The following is a 12,769-nucleotide window of genomic DNA, read 5'->3' on the forward strand; positions in this document are numbered from 1 at the left end:
TAGTCCACTCCACAATTAAAAGAATAAAACTACAGGAGTGAAACAATCGCAGCCCCATGAGATTAAAGGACTTCACCAAGATCACATAATTGCACAGCATATGGTACTCAGCAAATATCACTCTGAATGAATGAAATGAATGGGAACAGAAATAAGATTATCCTTACCAAAATTATAACATAAAATAAAACAAATCTGGTATCTTGGCTTCTGGCAGAACAACAAATATAAAGTCTTACCTAAAAAAAAAAGCTACTCAATTAGCTATTGGTCCTGGTTGTGACAGTTGACTAAAGCAGGGCCTAACTCAGTGACTGTCTCACTGGCTAGGCCATCAGAGAAACACACAGATTATTTAACAAACAAAAAGGATCAATAAGGGCCAAAGAATAATAGAAGCTGCAGAAAGTCTTTTAATATTTAAAGACTTTCAGTTAATGCCCACTTGAATTACATACAGAAATGAGAAAATGTTCTCTTTCATTTCTACAGAATTATTATTAAATGCTTTTAGTCATTTGTCTTTGATGTTTAATAATTCACATCAAGCAATACATCACTTTAACATCCATCTTAAACATAAATATAAAACCATTTAAAGGCAAGAGCACTGCTTAAGAGGTGTACGTCAGAGAGAAGCATTTAGAACTTATTCATTTTTGTGACCTTGGGCAAGTCATTTAACCTCTGAGTTTCAGTTTCCTGTCAGTAAAATGAGGACAGTAGTATCTGCCATGCATACCTCACAGGACTGTTGTGATGATCAAATGGGAATGTATGGGAAGTGTTCTGAAAAACTGTAATGAGAGGTTTCATTATTATTAGGACATATGAAAATGGAGGCCCTGGCAGATTAAGTGACTTGCTCAAAGATGAATGAAACACCATTAAGTGTTAATAATCAGGGCTAAAATGCAAACAGCCCATGACCAAAGATTGCTGTGGCTAGACTAAGCTAGTAAATACTTCCAGTTTTTCTCCAAAGAACTAACAGTCTCTCCTTCAAGCACATTTTTATACTTCACTATGTTCAAGTGAAGAAAGAATTAACTTTGCATTTACCACCATAAAATGACACTACCAAACATGAGTCAAAACACTATCCCAAACTGTTTAAGAAACATAAAATGTATGCACACACACGCGATTTAGAAAGCACACTAAAAATCTTCATGTTTCTTGGTAAAGTCACTATCTACGACTTTTAATACATGGTAAATATGATCACATAAAATTCAGTGAATAAAATTTTAATTAGCAAGAGTAGCTATATAACAGTAAACAATTTTATATTATAAAAACTAGTGCAATCCTTCTTCAATATTAATCTACTTAGAACCTTGGGTCATCTGGTTGCCCATTTTTTCCCATTGTTAGAACTTCATATATATAGTTTTCCTTGCAAAGTTGAGGAAACATTCTATGTGCCTGATGCAGAAGACTCCTTGAGAAGCCTCTTGAGAAACAGGCTTATTAAAGAAGGAAAATGTCAAAATGCAAAGGAGCTTTACACCTTATCTCCTGGACAATGAAAAAAAGTGAAATAACATGTTCTAGGTGTTACACTAGGGTGAGTATGCTACTGGTGAGGTAGTTAAAGAAGGAAACTGAGAGCCCAGAAAATAGTTTCTAGTATTACAGGTTTAGAATGAAAAAATAGTGCCTAGGCCCAAGTGGTAAGGACTGGTAAAAGAGCAGTGGTGGTAAGTAGTTTACCTTGCTCATCCACTTCATTCATTCCTACCCACACTCCAAGATATCCACACCCTTGGAACTGTGAATATGTCACATTATGGCTTATGTCACAAGGTTTTTGCAGATATAATTAAAGTCATAAACCTTATACTGAAAATTCTGAGTGGGTCCAATCAGATCACATGAACCCTTAAAGCAAAACTTTCCCAGGTGGTATCACAGAGTTGAAGCATAATTTTAAGTTTGAGAGATTTAATTCACTGTTGCTGCAGGAGCCAAATGGAAAGCATGAGAAGGAACACAAGCAGTGCAAGGAGCCAAGACAACCCTTCCGGTGACCGCTATCAATGAAATGGGAACTTCAGTCCTACAGTTGTAAGGAAGTGGATTCAGCTAATCACCTAAATTATTTTAGAATCAGAATCAAAGCCAGAGTTCCAGAAAGGAACAACAGCCTATTCACATCTTTATTACAGCCATACGAAAAAGAAGATAGCCCGGTCATAGACTTCTAACCCACACAAACTGTGAGACAATGAATTTTATTGATTTAAATCGCTAAATTTGTTTAACTTTCAGTGTTGTAACAGAAATAAATCAGATTTTGGTACCAGAGAGTGGAGTGCTCCTATACAAAAGCCAAAAAATGTAAAGTGGCTTTAGAACGGAATATTCCCTTGAATAGACCCCTAGTAGAAATACGGATGTTAACAACTCATTCTAGTGAGAACTCAGAAGGAAGAAATACCGAAGTAGAGAAATCCGACATAGACTCAAAGAACACCAAAGTCACCATGCACAGACTGTTAATGGAAATCCAGACTATAAGAACTCTGCTAGTAAGGACTCAAAAAGAAGAAACATGTTAATGGAAGGAAGAAGTATCTTAGTTATATGTTGTGACAAACGGCTTAGCAAAACTGTATGCTACAGTTATGTGGAAAGCATAACTTGTAACAATGAACTCAGCTAACAAGATTGCCTTGTTTCTTCTTGCTTTTTATAGTACAAATCCAGAAAAGAAAGTTAAACTGAAACAAAAAAGTAGCAGGAGTAATGATCTGTACAAATTTTTAGCCTGTACAAATGGCAAAGAAAAGTAAAAAAAAAAAAATTTCAGGGAAGTTCTAGAACAAAAGCATTCAATGTATGGCTCTATGACTCTTCCCTGAAGATCGGCAGGTCTGAAAATTCACTCATTTACTGTCTCTTTGAAGTCATTAATGCTGTGCCTCATGGATACCCTCAATCAAACTAGAGTACTTAGTCTGAGGAGTTTAAGAGCACCATCCCCTCAGCCATCACCAAGAAGGAATGCATTATCTCTGAAAAGTATATAGATGAGACTCTTGTCTAATGAAGTAAATTCTCACAACCCAGGAGATACACAACATTCTTTAAAAAATTTATACCATCAGAAACAATGCTATCTTGGTTTGGGAGCTTGGACTGAAAGGGATAGAGAAAGGATGATATGAAAAATTGCTGGACTTCCAAATTCTAGGCACAAAGGCAGGTTAATAAAACTACTTGGTAAAAACACTTATCTTTGATGGAAAAAAAACAAAAACAAAAAACAAACACAAAGATGACTCAAATCAGGGAGCCATCAACCATGAGGGTTTAGGGGCACCTGGGTGGCTCAGTAGGTTACATGTCTGCCTTCGGTTCAGTTCAAAATTCCAAGGTCTTGGGATCAAGACCCCGCATTAAGCTCCCTTGCTCAGCGGGGAGCCTGCTCCTCCCTCTCCCCCTGCTTGTACTCATGTCGAAAAACACATAAAATCTTAAAAGAAAACAAAAACATGAGGGATTATTCCCAGGACTTGGAAACTAATGGAGTTTGCCCACTGGAATTTCAAAATTATTAGACTACAGACTCCATTTATCTTCCTTTTCAACCTGTTCCAACCAGAATATTCAAAACTGCACTACCACTTACAGTGGGAACAGGTATCTTGTTTTTCTGGCTTTGTAAGTCCACAGAGGAAGAAGAACTATGCCCCAGAAGTTGTGCTTAATGAACTACACCCAGAGTGTTATGGGTCCCTGATTTAGATGCTATGAGATTTCTGAATTGCTTAATTTCTTTTCTTTTTGGTAAATAGTAAATATTTAATATTTGAATATTAAACAACACACTACTGCACAAGCAATGGGCCAAATAAATTCAAGAGCAAATCTAAATATGTCTCAAAACAAAAGGAAAAGAAAACACAATATTCTAAAACCTATGGGATACAGCTGAGCTGCTTAATTTTCCATGAGAATTTCCTGTCAGTAAATGAAAACCTCAGAAAGGTGAATTTTACCCATGGGAGGAACATAAATGTTTTGGGGTAAAATGCAGACAATGGTAGACAGAATGGTCTCCCAAAGATATACAAACCCTAATCCTTGGATCTTGAAATATGTGACATAGTAAAAGAAAACTTGCACATCTAATTAAAGTTATGGATATAAGATCAGATAAAATGTAGATTATCCTAGATAAGCTTCTGGCTAGAGTCAGATGTGTTGTGAATGGTATGCAAGATTCAAACATGACAGAGACTCAACTCACTGTCACTAGAGGAAATCACATGTAAAACATCAAATGGAATGTGGGCAGCCTCAAGAAACAAAATATGGTCCTGGCCTACAGTCCATAAGAAAATAAGAAAAGCACAGGGAACTAAATCTGACCAAAAGTTTGAATGTTCATGAAAGAAGATTCTTCCTTAGAGGCTCCAGAAAGGAACACCCTGCCAAAACCTTGATTTTGGCTCTATGGAATTCTGTACAAGGGGAGTCACACGGTAAAAGCACTTCTGACTAACAAAACTGCAAGGTGACAAAATAGCACCATTTTGGTCACTAAATTTGTGGAAGTGTATTGCTGCAACAATGCAAAACTAATGATAAGCAGAAATAAGAAAAGCTTTCAAAAGAAGAACTAAGAGGATTTAGTAGTATAACTGGGGAAAATGAGAGTAACAAGACAACAGTAATGTTTTGATATTGATGAGGTTACTGACAAGATTATGAGCTGGCTATGAGATTCTGAGGATAACAAGATAACTTAAGTATCTATATCACTATAAGATCTATCAATTCATCCTCTTGGTAATGCAAACTCCAAATTTGGCAGATGGGAAGTGGAACAACCCAAGAATTAGATATACCTAGTCCATCAAAAAAGGAGTTTGGCTCTTGTGGCTGCAATTCAAGTTCATCTTCATCCATGGCCTTTGATTCTCATTAGTCACAGCTCCTAAGCCAGGAAATAAAGTATACCAAATATTAATTATATTAGGTCACATACTTAAAATGTCATCATGATCTTTACATTTCTGAAATGCTCAAATTTATCAAAAACCTATCAATGTAAAATAAAAGGGAACACACTGATTTCCAGTGATGTATGTGCAGCTCTATTATTTAATGTATGCAAGGTCAGTTAAACAGGTTGACAGTATCTAGGGATTGTGTTTGTTTTAATTTACAGTATAAGTTATATAAGGTACACAAATCTTAATTGTTCTGCTTAATAATTTATGTATATAAATGCTTATACAAATAACATATATTTAAAATTATATTAGCATTATTCAGACTGAGATACAGGAACACTACTTGTACCCCAAATGACTCCCTCTTACCTCCTCTCTACCAGCAATCCAATGACTCTTTGAGGTTCACCTTAAGACACTTTGTTTTGGGGGATTTCAGCAAGATTTTATTGTACTTTTAAATTTAATGTAGTCTGCACTCTTCCTACCAGTAAATTACAAGATGGTAAAAATGCAAAATCTGTAACAATTGTTAATACTCTGGAAATTTCTGTGTAGCTTACAATGACCTATCTTAACTGACCTTCTGACTGCAGAAATAATTCTCACAGTATATTTAGATTCTCCAGGCCACAGGTGAATTGGTACCAGCTACAAAAGGTAAGAAATAAATTTATCTTTGAACAAAGTAAAATGAAGGTCCCAAGTATATGATACCTGAAACCATAAGCAAGACTTGTGTGCACATGCTGTATCCCTCTCATTCCCTCCCTTTTTCTCTTTCCCTCCCCCTCAGCCTCCCTTTCTCTTTCCCTCTGTCTCCAACTACAGCACATAAGGACAGCTGAAAGTCATTTACCAAATTTGCCTTAGAGTAGACAGGAGAAACAACCAGTTTACGAAAAAAAAAAAAAAGTTAAAATACAAATACACGCCTAAAAAGCAAGTAAGCAAGTGAGTACAGAGAAGGAGCAAAAAGGGAGACTTATCAGGGGCCATGATTTACTCACGTTACAAATACTACCTAAGCTTATATATGCACAATGGAATATTATGCAGCCATCAAAAGGAATGAGATCTTGCCATTTGCAATGACGTGGATGGAACTGGAGGGTGTTATGCTGAGGGAAATAAGTCAATCAGAGAAAGACATGTATCATATGACCTCACTGATATGAGGAATTCTTAATCTCAGGAAACAAAGTGAGGGTTGCTGGAGTGGTGGGGGGTGGGAGGGATGGGGTGGCTAGGCGATAGACATTGGGTAGGGTATGTGCTATGGTGAGCACTGTGAATTGTGCAAGACTGTTGAATCACAGATCTGTACTTCTGAAACAAATAATGCAACATATGTTAAGAAAAAGAAAAGAAGACGATAGCAGGAGGGGAAGAATGAAGGGGAGTAAATCGGAGGGGGAGACAAACCATGACACATGATGGACTCTGAAAAACAAACTGAGGGTTCTAGAGGGGAGGGGGTGGGGGATGGGTTAGCCTGGTGATGGGTATTAAAGAGGGCACGTTCTGCGTGGAGCACTGGGTGTTATGCACAATGAATCATGGAACACTACATCAAAAACTAATGATGTAATGTATGGTGATTAACATAACAATAAAAAATTATTTAAAAAAATAAAATAAGACAAATACTACCTAAGCTTCTTAATAGGTTTTTCCATCTCCACTTTCTCACTTTCTTATTCACCATCAAAAGGGCTATTAGTTTACAATCTTTATAATTTTTGCTGATAACACACAAAATGTGCATTTGTTAAATTTTCAAGTAATGTAGTGTGTATTGACGATAATTTCTTATTTTCTGCATTCTTCATGCTTTGTCATTTGGGGCCTTGATCTGGAAGAGACACAACTACTTCCAGGGCTTGCTAACTCCTACAGTCTTCCCATAAGTGCACCATCATAATACAAATCAACCACTCGGAGCCCACAGCCTCAAACATCAAATTTACACACCAAGTCAATATTCAATAGGGAAATTATTTAAACTATCCAATCTTCCATACCTTGCCTATTGCTTCCTAATAAAGGCTCTTGAGCCATGCTTGTCCCCTCTCCTCCAGACTAACCCTATTTGCTCTTTCACTGTATGACATGCCTCACTCTTTCTCCTCTCATGTCTGAGTGAAAACCATTTTTTTTTTAATTTTTATTTATTTGAGATAGTGAGACAAAAGAGCATGAGCTGGGAGACAAAGGGAGAGGCTGAGAAGCAGGCTCCCCACTGAGCAGGCAGCCTGATGTGCAGCTCAATCTCAGGACTCCCGGGATCATGACGAGCGAAGGCAGACACTTAACTGACTGAGTCACCCAGGCGTCCCTATAAACCTTTCTTCAAGGGCGCCTGGGTGGCTCAGTCAGTTAAGCGTCTGCCTTCGGCTCAGGTCATGATCCCAGAGTCCTAGGATCGAGTCCCACATCGGGCTCCCTGCTCCGTGGGAAGTCTGCTTCTCCCTCTCCCACTCCTTCTGCTAGTGTTCCCTCTCTCGCTGTGTCTCTATCAAATAAATAAATAAAATCTTTAAAAAAATAAAAAACCTTTCTTCAAGAGAATCACTTTCATATCTGATATTCTACTGTATCTAATTAAAACCAAACGGGTACATTTCAACACATGTAAAAATGAACTTTCTAAAGCATAATTTAAATGCTGTCAGGCTTATATTGATAAATGTTTTAATAGCTTCCTGCTTATTCCAAATAAAATTCAAGCTCCTTAGCTGACAATCCTCTAAAATCTGGTCCTAACTACCCTCTCCACTTTCCTCATACTTTCCCTTTAGTTATCTTCCCCTCCTCTCCACCAATACCCCCAATCTGTTTCTGTCTCTTTCTTCACCCAAATATACCTAACATATATTTGGGTCTCCATAAGACCTAAATTCTATATTTGATTTTGATTTTCTTCTACTTGATTAAGTTTATATAATTTCATATATTAATTTTATATAATGAACTATCCAATTCATTTCAAGAAACAGTATGTTTTATGGTATTTATTCAAAAGGCTTCAAATAAAAACACCATTAAAACTACATTAAAGTATTTTTTAACCACACACACAAAAAAGGGGAAAATGTTCTTGGTCTAAATAAGTTGTCACTGTTTTCTCTCCCCAAATTCTCTGGCTTTCTACTTCTTTTCCCCTCTTCAAAAAATATCATTATGAAAGGACAAATTTTAAAAATTCTGTAAGCAAAATTAAGTAAAATAACATGAAATTACAAAAATTAAGAATGGAATAAAAAATTATTTAGTACTTTAAGTATCTTCAAGTTTCCCTAGAAAATCAATCTCATTAGCTCCAATAAAATTCAAACTGGATCATCATCCTGGAGTAAGAATTTTCTACTGTCCTTGCCCTCAAAAACACCAAGAGATGAGAGTGGAGTCCAAGAGTCCAATGGAAAAGTTACAGCACTGCAGTCGGGGGAAAAAAAGAAAATGGAGACTGGATGCACTGGAATGAGTAAGAGGAACAGTTTCACTTTACTCAAATCACCCCTCCTCTAAGGCAGCAGAAGAAAGCCCTGCCAGGCCTGTGATTTCTCCCATGGGAGTGCCTGGATTCCCAAGCCGTGCAGGACACCACCAAAGAGTCCCACTTCTTTCTTACCCTATCCAGAATACTGAGTTGTGCTTCATGACTAGGGAGCAGAAAGCAGCTACCAAGAACAGTAGGGCACTGGGAAGGAGGGCACCAAACGGATGCAATCCTACTACTTCACGATTTCATCAAGGAACTTACCCACAAGATGCTGGGCATGCTGTGCTTGTGGACTCCACCAACTAGCCCATGGACACCCCCAAATCTATGTGACTTTGCATACACCCCCACTCCATGGCTAGCTTCATATGTGCACTGCTCTAAGGGCAGGCTCAACTAATAGCATTGGGAGAAACCAAACAAACTTGAGGACTCAGCACCTCTTCTCCTAGGAAAAGCAAACCTGAGACTATCAGTACCCAGCCTCACTTGACAGAACTGGGAGAAGCACACAATCTTAAGATTTCTGCAAAATAGGGGAACAAGAATTATAGTCCAGGCATATCCACCAAAAAGATATGAAAAAAGCCCGAGTTCCCAACAAAGCTAAAGAAGGTATTTCTCTACCAAGGCCACCAAGAAGTAAAGACTAAAGGAGATAATTGGCTTCTTCAAATGTGAAGACAACAATACAAGACTTCAAGGAATATGAAAAAATCAAGGACACATAACACCATCATGGGAACACAATAATTTTCTATTAATCAACCCCAAAGTCATGGAGATCTGCAATTTGCCATAAAGTATTTAAAGTAGTTAAGGAAACTCAGTAAGCTACAAGAAAACACAAAGTCAACAAAATCAGAAAAATAATACATGAACAAAATGAAAAGTTTAAAAGAGAGGAATCATAAAAAAGAACTACATATCCTGGAGCAGAAGAATGCACCTGACCCTTGAACAACAAGAGTTTAAACTATACAGGTCCACTGATAATGCAGATTTTTTACAATAGTGTAAATTTATTTCCTCTTCCTTATGTTTCTTAATAACATCTTTCTTCTGTAGCTTACCTTACTGTAAGAATCGAGTATGTAATACATATAACATACAAAATATATTAAATGATTATTTATATTACTGGTAAGGTTTCTGGCCAACAGTAAACTATTAGCAGCTAAGTTTTTTGGGGAGTCAAAAGTTATATGCAGATATAACAGTACCCACAACCTCCCTGTTGTTCCAGGGTAAACTGTACAATGAAATGAAAAATAACACAGAAAGCATCAAGAACAAACTGCATCAAGGGGTGCCTGAATGGGTCAGTCGATTAAGCGCACTTGATCTCAGCTCAGGTCTTGATTACAGGGTTGAGTTCAAGCCCTGCTTTGGGCCCCACACTGGACTACGTTAAAACAAAATGTGAAGCCTATATAAAAACAAAAAGAACAAAGTGGATCAAGTATAAGAAGAATCCTCAAGTTTGTTTGGTTTCTCCTAATGCTACTAGTTGAGCCTGCTCTTAGAGCAGTGCACATATGGAACAGAAGACTACTCTTTGATATAATCTACTCAGAAAAAAAAGAAAAGAAAAAACGGTCAAGACAGCTTAAATAAATACAAGATACCTTTGAGGGAAATAACCTATACATTACTGGAGCTTCAGAAAAGACAGAGAAAGAGAAGGGAGAGGGAAGCTGATTTAAGCTGGTTTAATATCTTTACTGTGGAGATACCCAAGTTTAAGAAGGTCATAAAACCCCACATTAATTTCAACCCCAAACAATCTTCTCCAAGACATAATACAACCTGTCTAAAATTAAAAAAGAAAAGATTTTAAAAGCAGAAACAGAGAAAAAAAAAATTCACTCATACAAGGGAATCCCCAATCAGCTATAAGCGGACGATTTTTTTTTTAATCAGCCGAATACTGCAAGCTAGGAGAGGTCAGAATACGACATTCATAGTGCTGAAAGAAAAATTACCAACCAAGAATACGTAACTGGCAAAACTGTCCTTCAGAAATGAAGGAAATATAAAGGTTTGCCTTAATCAACAAAGGCTTGTCCTAATAAACAAAAACTTAGGGAGTTCAATGCCCACCAGATCTGTCTTATAAGAAATGCTAAAAGGAGTTCTTTAGACTGAAATGAAAAGTAATCAATAGATTATTAGTAATAGGCAATTATAATATAAAAGCATATGAATAATCAATGTACTCCAGTATATAATTCAAATTCAGAATAATCAAATATTAAAATATTAACTCCAATATAAATCATCAATTTAAGTTTTTATCAGTTTATTATTTTTATTTTTTTAAAAGATTTATCTGAGGAAGAGCTAGAGAGAGAGACACAGAAAGCACAAGCAGGGGGAGGGGCAGAGGAAGTGGGAAAAGCTGACTCCCCGCTGAGCAGGGAGCCCAAAGTGGGGGGGGGCTCAATCCCAGGATGCTAGGATCCAGGATCATGATCTCAGCTGAAGGCAGACACTTAACTGAATGAGTGACCCAGGCATCCCTTAATCAGTTTAAAATAGATAATTAGATCTAAAAAATGATGTCAAGTCTCAGGGTAAAACGACGCAAAAACCTACAGTCGATACAAAAGATTAACAGAATCAAAGCTTACCAATATGGAAAAGAATCAGCTCCCAAAGGAAAGCCACAAAACAGGAAAAAAGTAACAAGGAACTACAAAATATCCAGAAAACAAAACCTACAAAAAAATGTATACACTCCTAGACACATACACTTTTCTAAGACTAAAGCCTGAAGGAATACAAAGTCTAATAGGGCCAATAATGACTAAGGAGACTGATCCAGTAAAATACGGGCCAATAATGAATAAGGAAACAGATCTAGTAGTAAATAAAACCTCCCAATAGAGAAGAGTCCAGACCAGATGGTTTGGGTAGACAAATTCTACTGAACATTTAAAGAAAAATTAACACCAACCCCCACTCTTACAAAAAAACTTAAGAGAACACTCCCAAACTCATTTTATGATGCCAGTGTCACGCTCATACTAAAGCTAACGACAATACAAGAAAGGGAAACTACAGACCTTTCTTTATCTCTGTTGTATATTCAAATGCACAATTTTTCAGTAAAATTCTAGCAAACTGAATTCAACAGCACATTAAAAGGGTTATAAACCATAAAAGTGTTATTTAATCCTTGGGATCCAAGAATGGTTCAACATATAAAAGTTAATCAATATTTTACACATCAAAAATTGGAGGACAAAAATCATACACACAAATCCCACAGTTAATATCATATTCAGTGGTGAAATACTGAAAGACTGTCCTCTATGGTCAGGCACAAAACTGCCTACAATCACCAATCCTATTCAACATAGTACTAGAATTCCTAGTTAAACCAATTAGGCAAGATAAAAGAAATAAAAAGCATCAGAATTGTAATAAAAGGGGCACCTGGGTGGCACAGTCAATTAAGCATCTACCTTCGGCTCAGGTCATGATCCCAGGGTTCTGGGATCAAGCCCTGCATCGGGTTCCCTGTTCAGCGAGGAGCCTCTTTTCCCTCTGCCCCTCTCCCACGCTCATGCACTCCCTCAAAGAAATAGTCTTTAAAAAAAAAGAACTGGAATTAAAAAAGTAAAACTACTTCTATTGCAGATGATACAATTTTATATATAAGATATCATAAAGACTAAAAAATACTTTAGATCTAATCAAAGCAGGGACGCTTGGGCAGCTCAGTCATCATTAAGCGGCTGCCTTTGGCTCAGGTCACGGTCCCAGGGTCCTGGGATGGAGCCCCGCATCAGGCTCCCTGCTCCACGGGAAGCCTGCTTCTCCCTCTCTCACTCCCCCTGCTGTGTTCCCTCTCTCACTGTGTCGCTCTCTGTCAAATAAATAAATAAAATCTTAAAAAAAAAGATCTAATCAACACATTCAGTAAAACTGTAGGATACAAAATCAATGTTCAAAAATCAGTTGGGGGGCTCCTGGGTGGCTCAGATGGTTAAGCATCTGCCTTCGGCTCAGGTCATGATCCCAGGGTCCTGGGATTGAGTGCCGCGTCGGGCTCCCTGCTCCTTGGGAGCCTGCTTCTCCCTCTGCCTCTCTCTCTGTCTCTCTGTCTCTCATGAATAAATACATAAAATCTTCAAATAAATAAATAAATAGATAGATAATAAAATGTTTTTAAAAAAATCAGTTGGGTTTCTAGTCACTAATAATGTACTATCTGAAAAATGAATAAGGAAGCAATACCATTTAAAACAGCATAAAAAAAATACTTACGAATAAATTTAACCAAGGAAGG

The 12,769-nt window shown here is 37.2% G+C and overlaps 1 protein-coding gene across 11 annotated transcripts in view; it reads right to left on the reverse strand.

Moving 5' to 3' along the window:
* The window catches only part of LOC148162067 (zinc finger X-chromosomal protein-like), a 54,697-nt gene that overhangs the window by 15,387 nt on the left and 26,541 nt on the right, over positions 1–12,769 (reverse strand). For 6 of the 11 annotated variants that reach the window (XM_088020304.1, XM_088020305.1, XM_088020306.1 and 3 more), the window contains one exon: positions 4,860–4,948. In XM_088020304.1, coding sequence (XP_087876430.1) covers positions 4,860–4,920 — 61 coding nt within the window. In that variant the 5' untranslated portion in view covers positions 4,921–4,948. Of the gene's footprint in view, positions 1–742; positions 777–4,859; positions 4,949–5,550; positions 5,619–12,769 lie in introns of those variants that run through there. The other 5 variants (XM_088020302.1, XM_088020300.1, XM_088020299.1 and 2 more) reach the window with 2 other exon arrangements.

This window comes from Eumetopias jubatus, unplaced genomic scaffold, assembly GCF_037043125.1.
Source record: "Eumetopias jubatus isolate StellerSeaLion01/CBP00866 unplaced genomic scaffold, mEumJub1_p1.0 scaffold_23, whole genome shotgun sequence".
In the NCBI taxonomy this organism is placed as follows: Eukaryota; Metazoa; Chordata; class Mammalia; order Carnivora; family Otariidae; genus Eumetopias; species Eumetopias jubatus.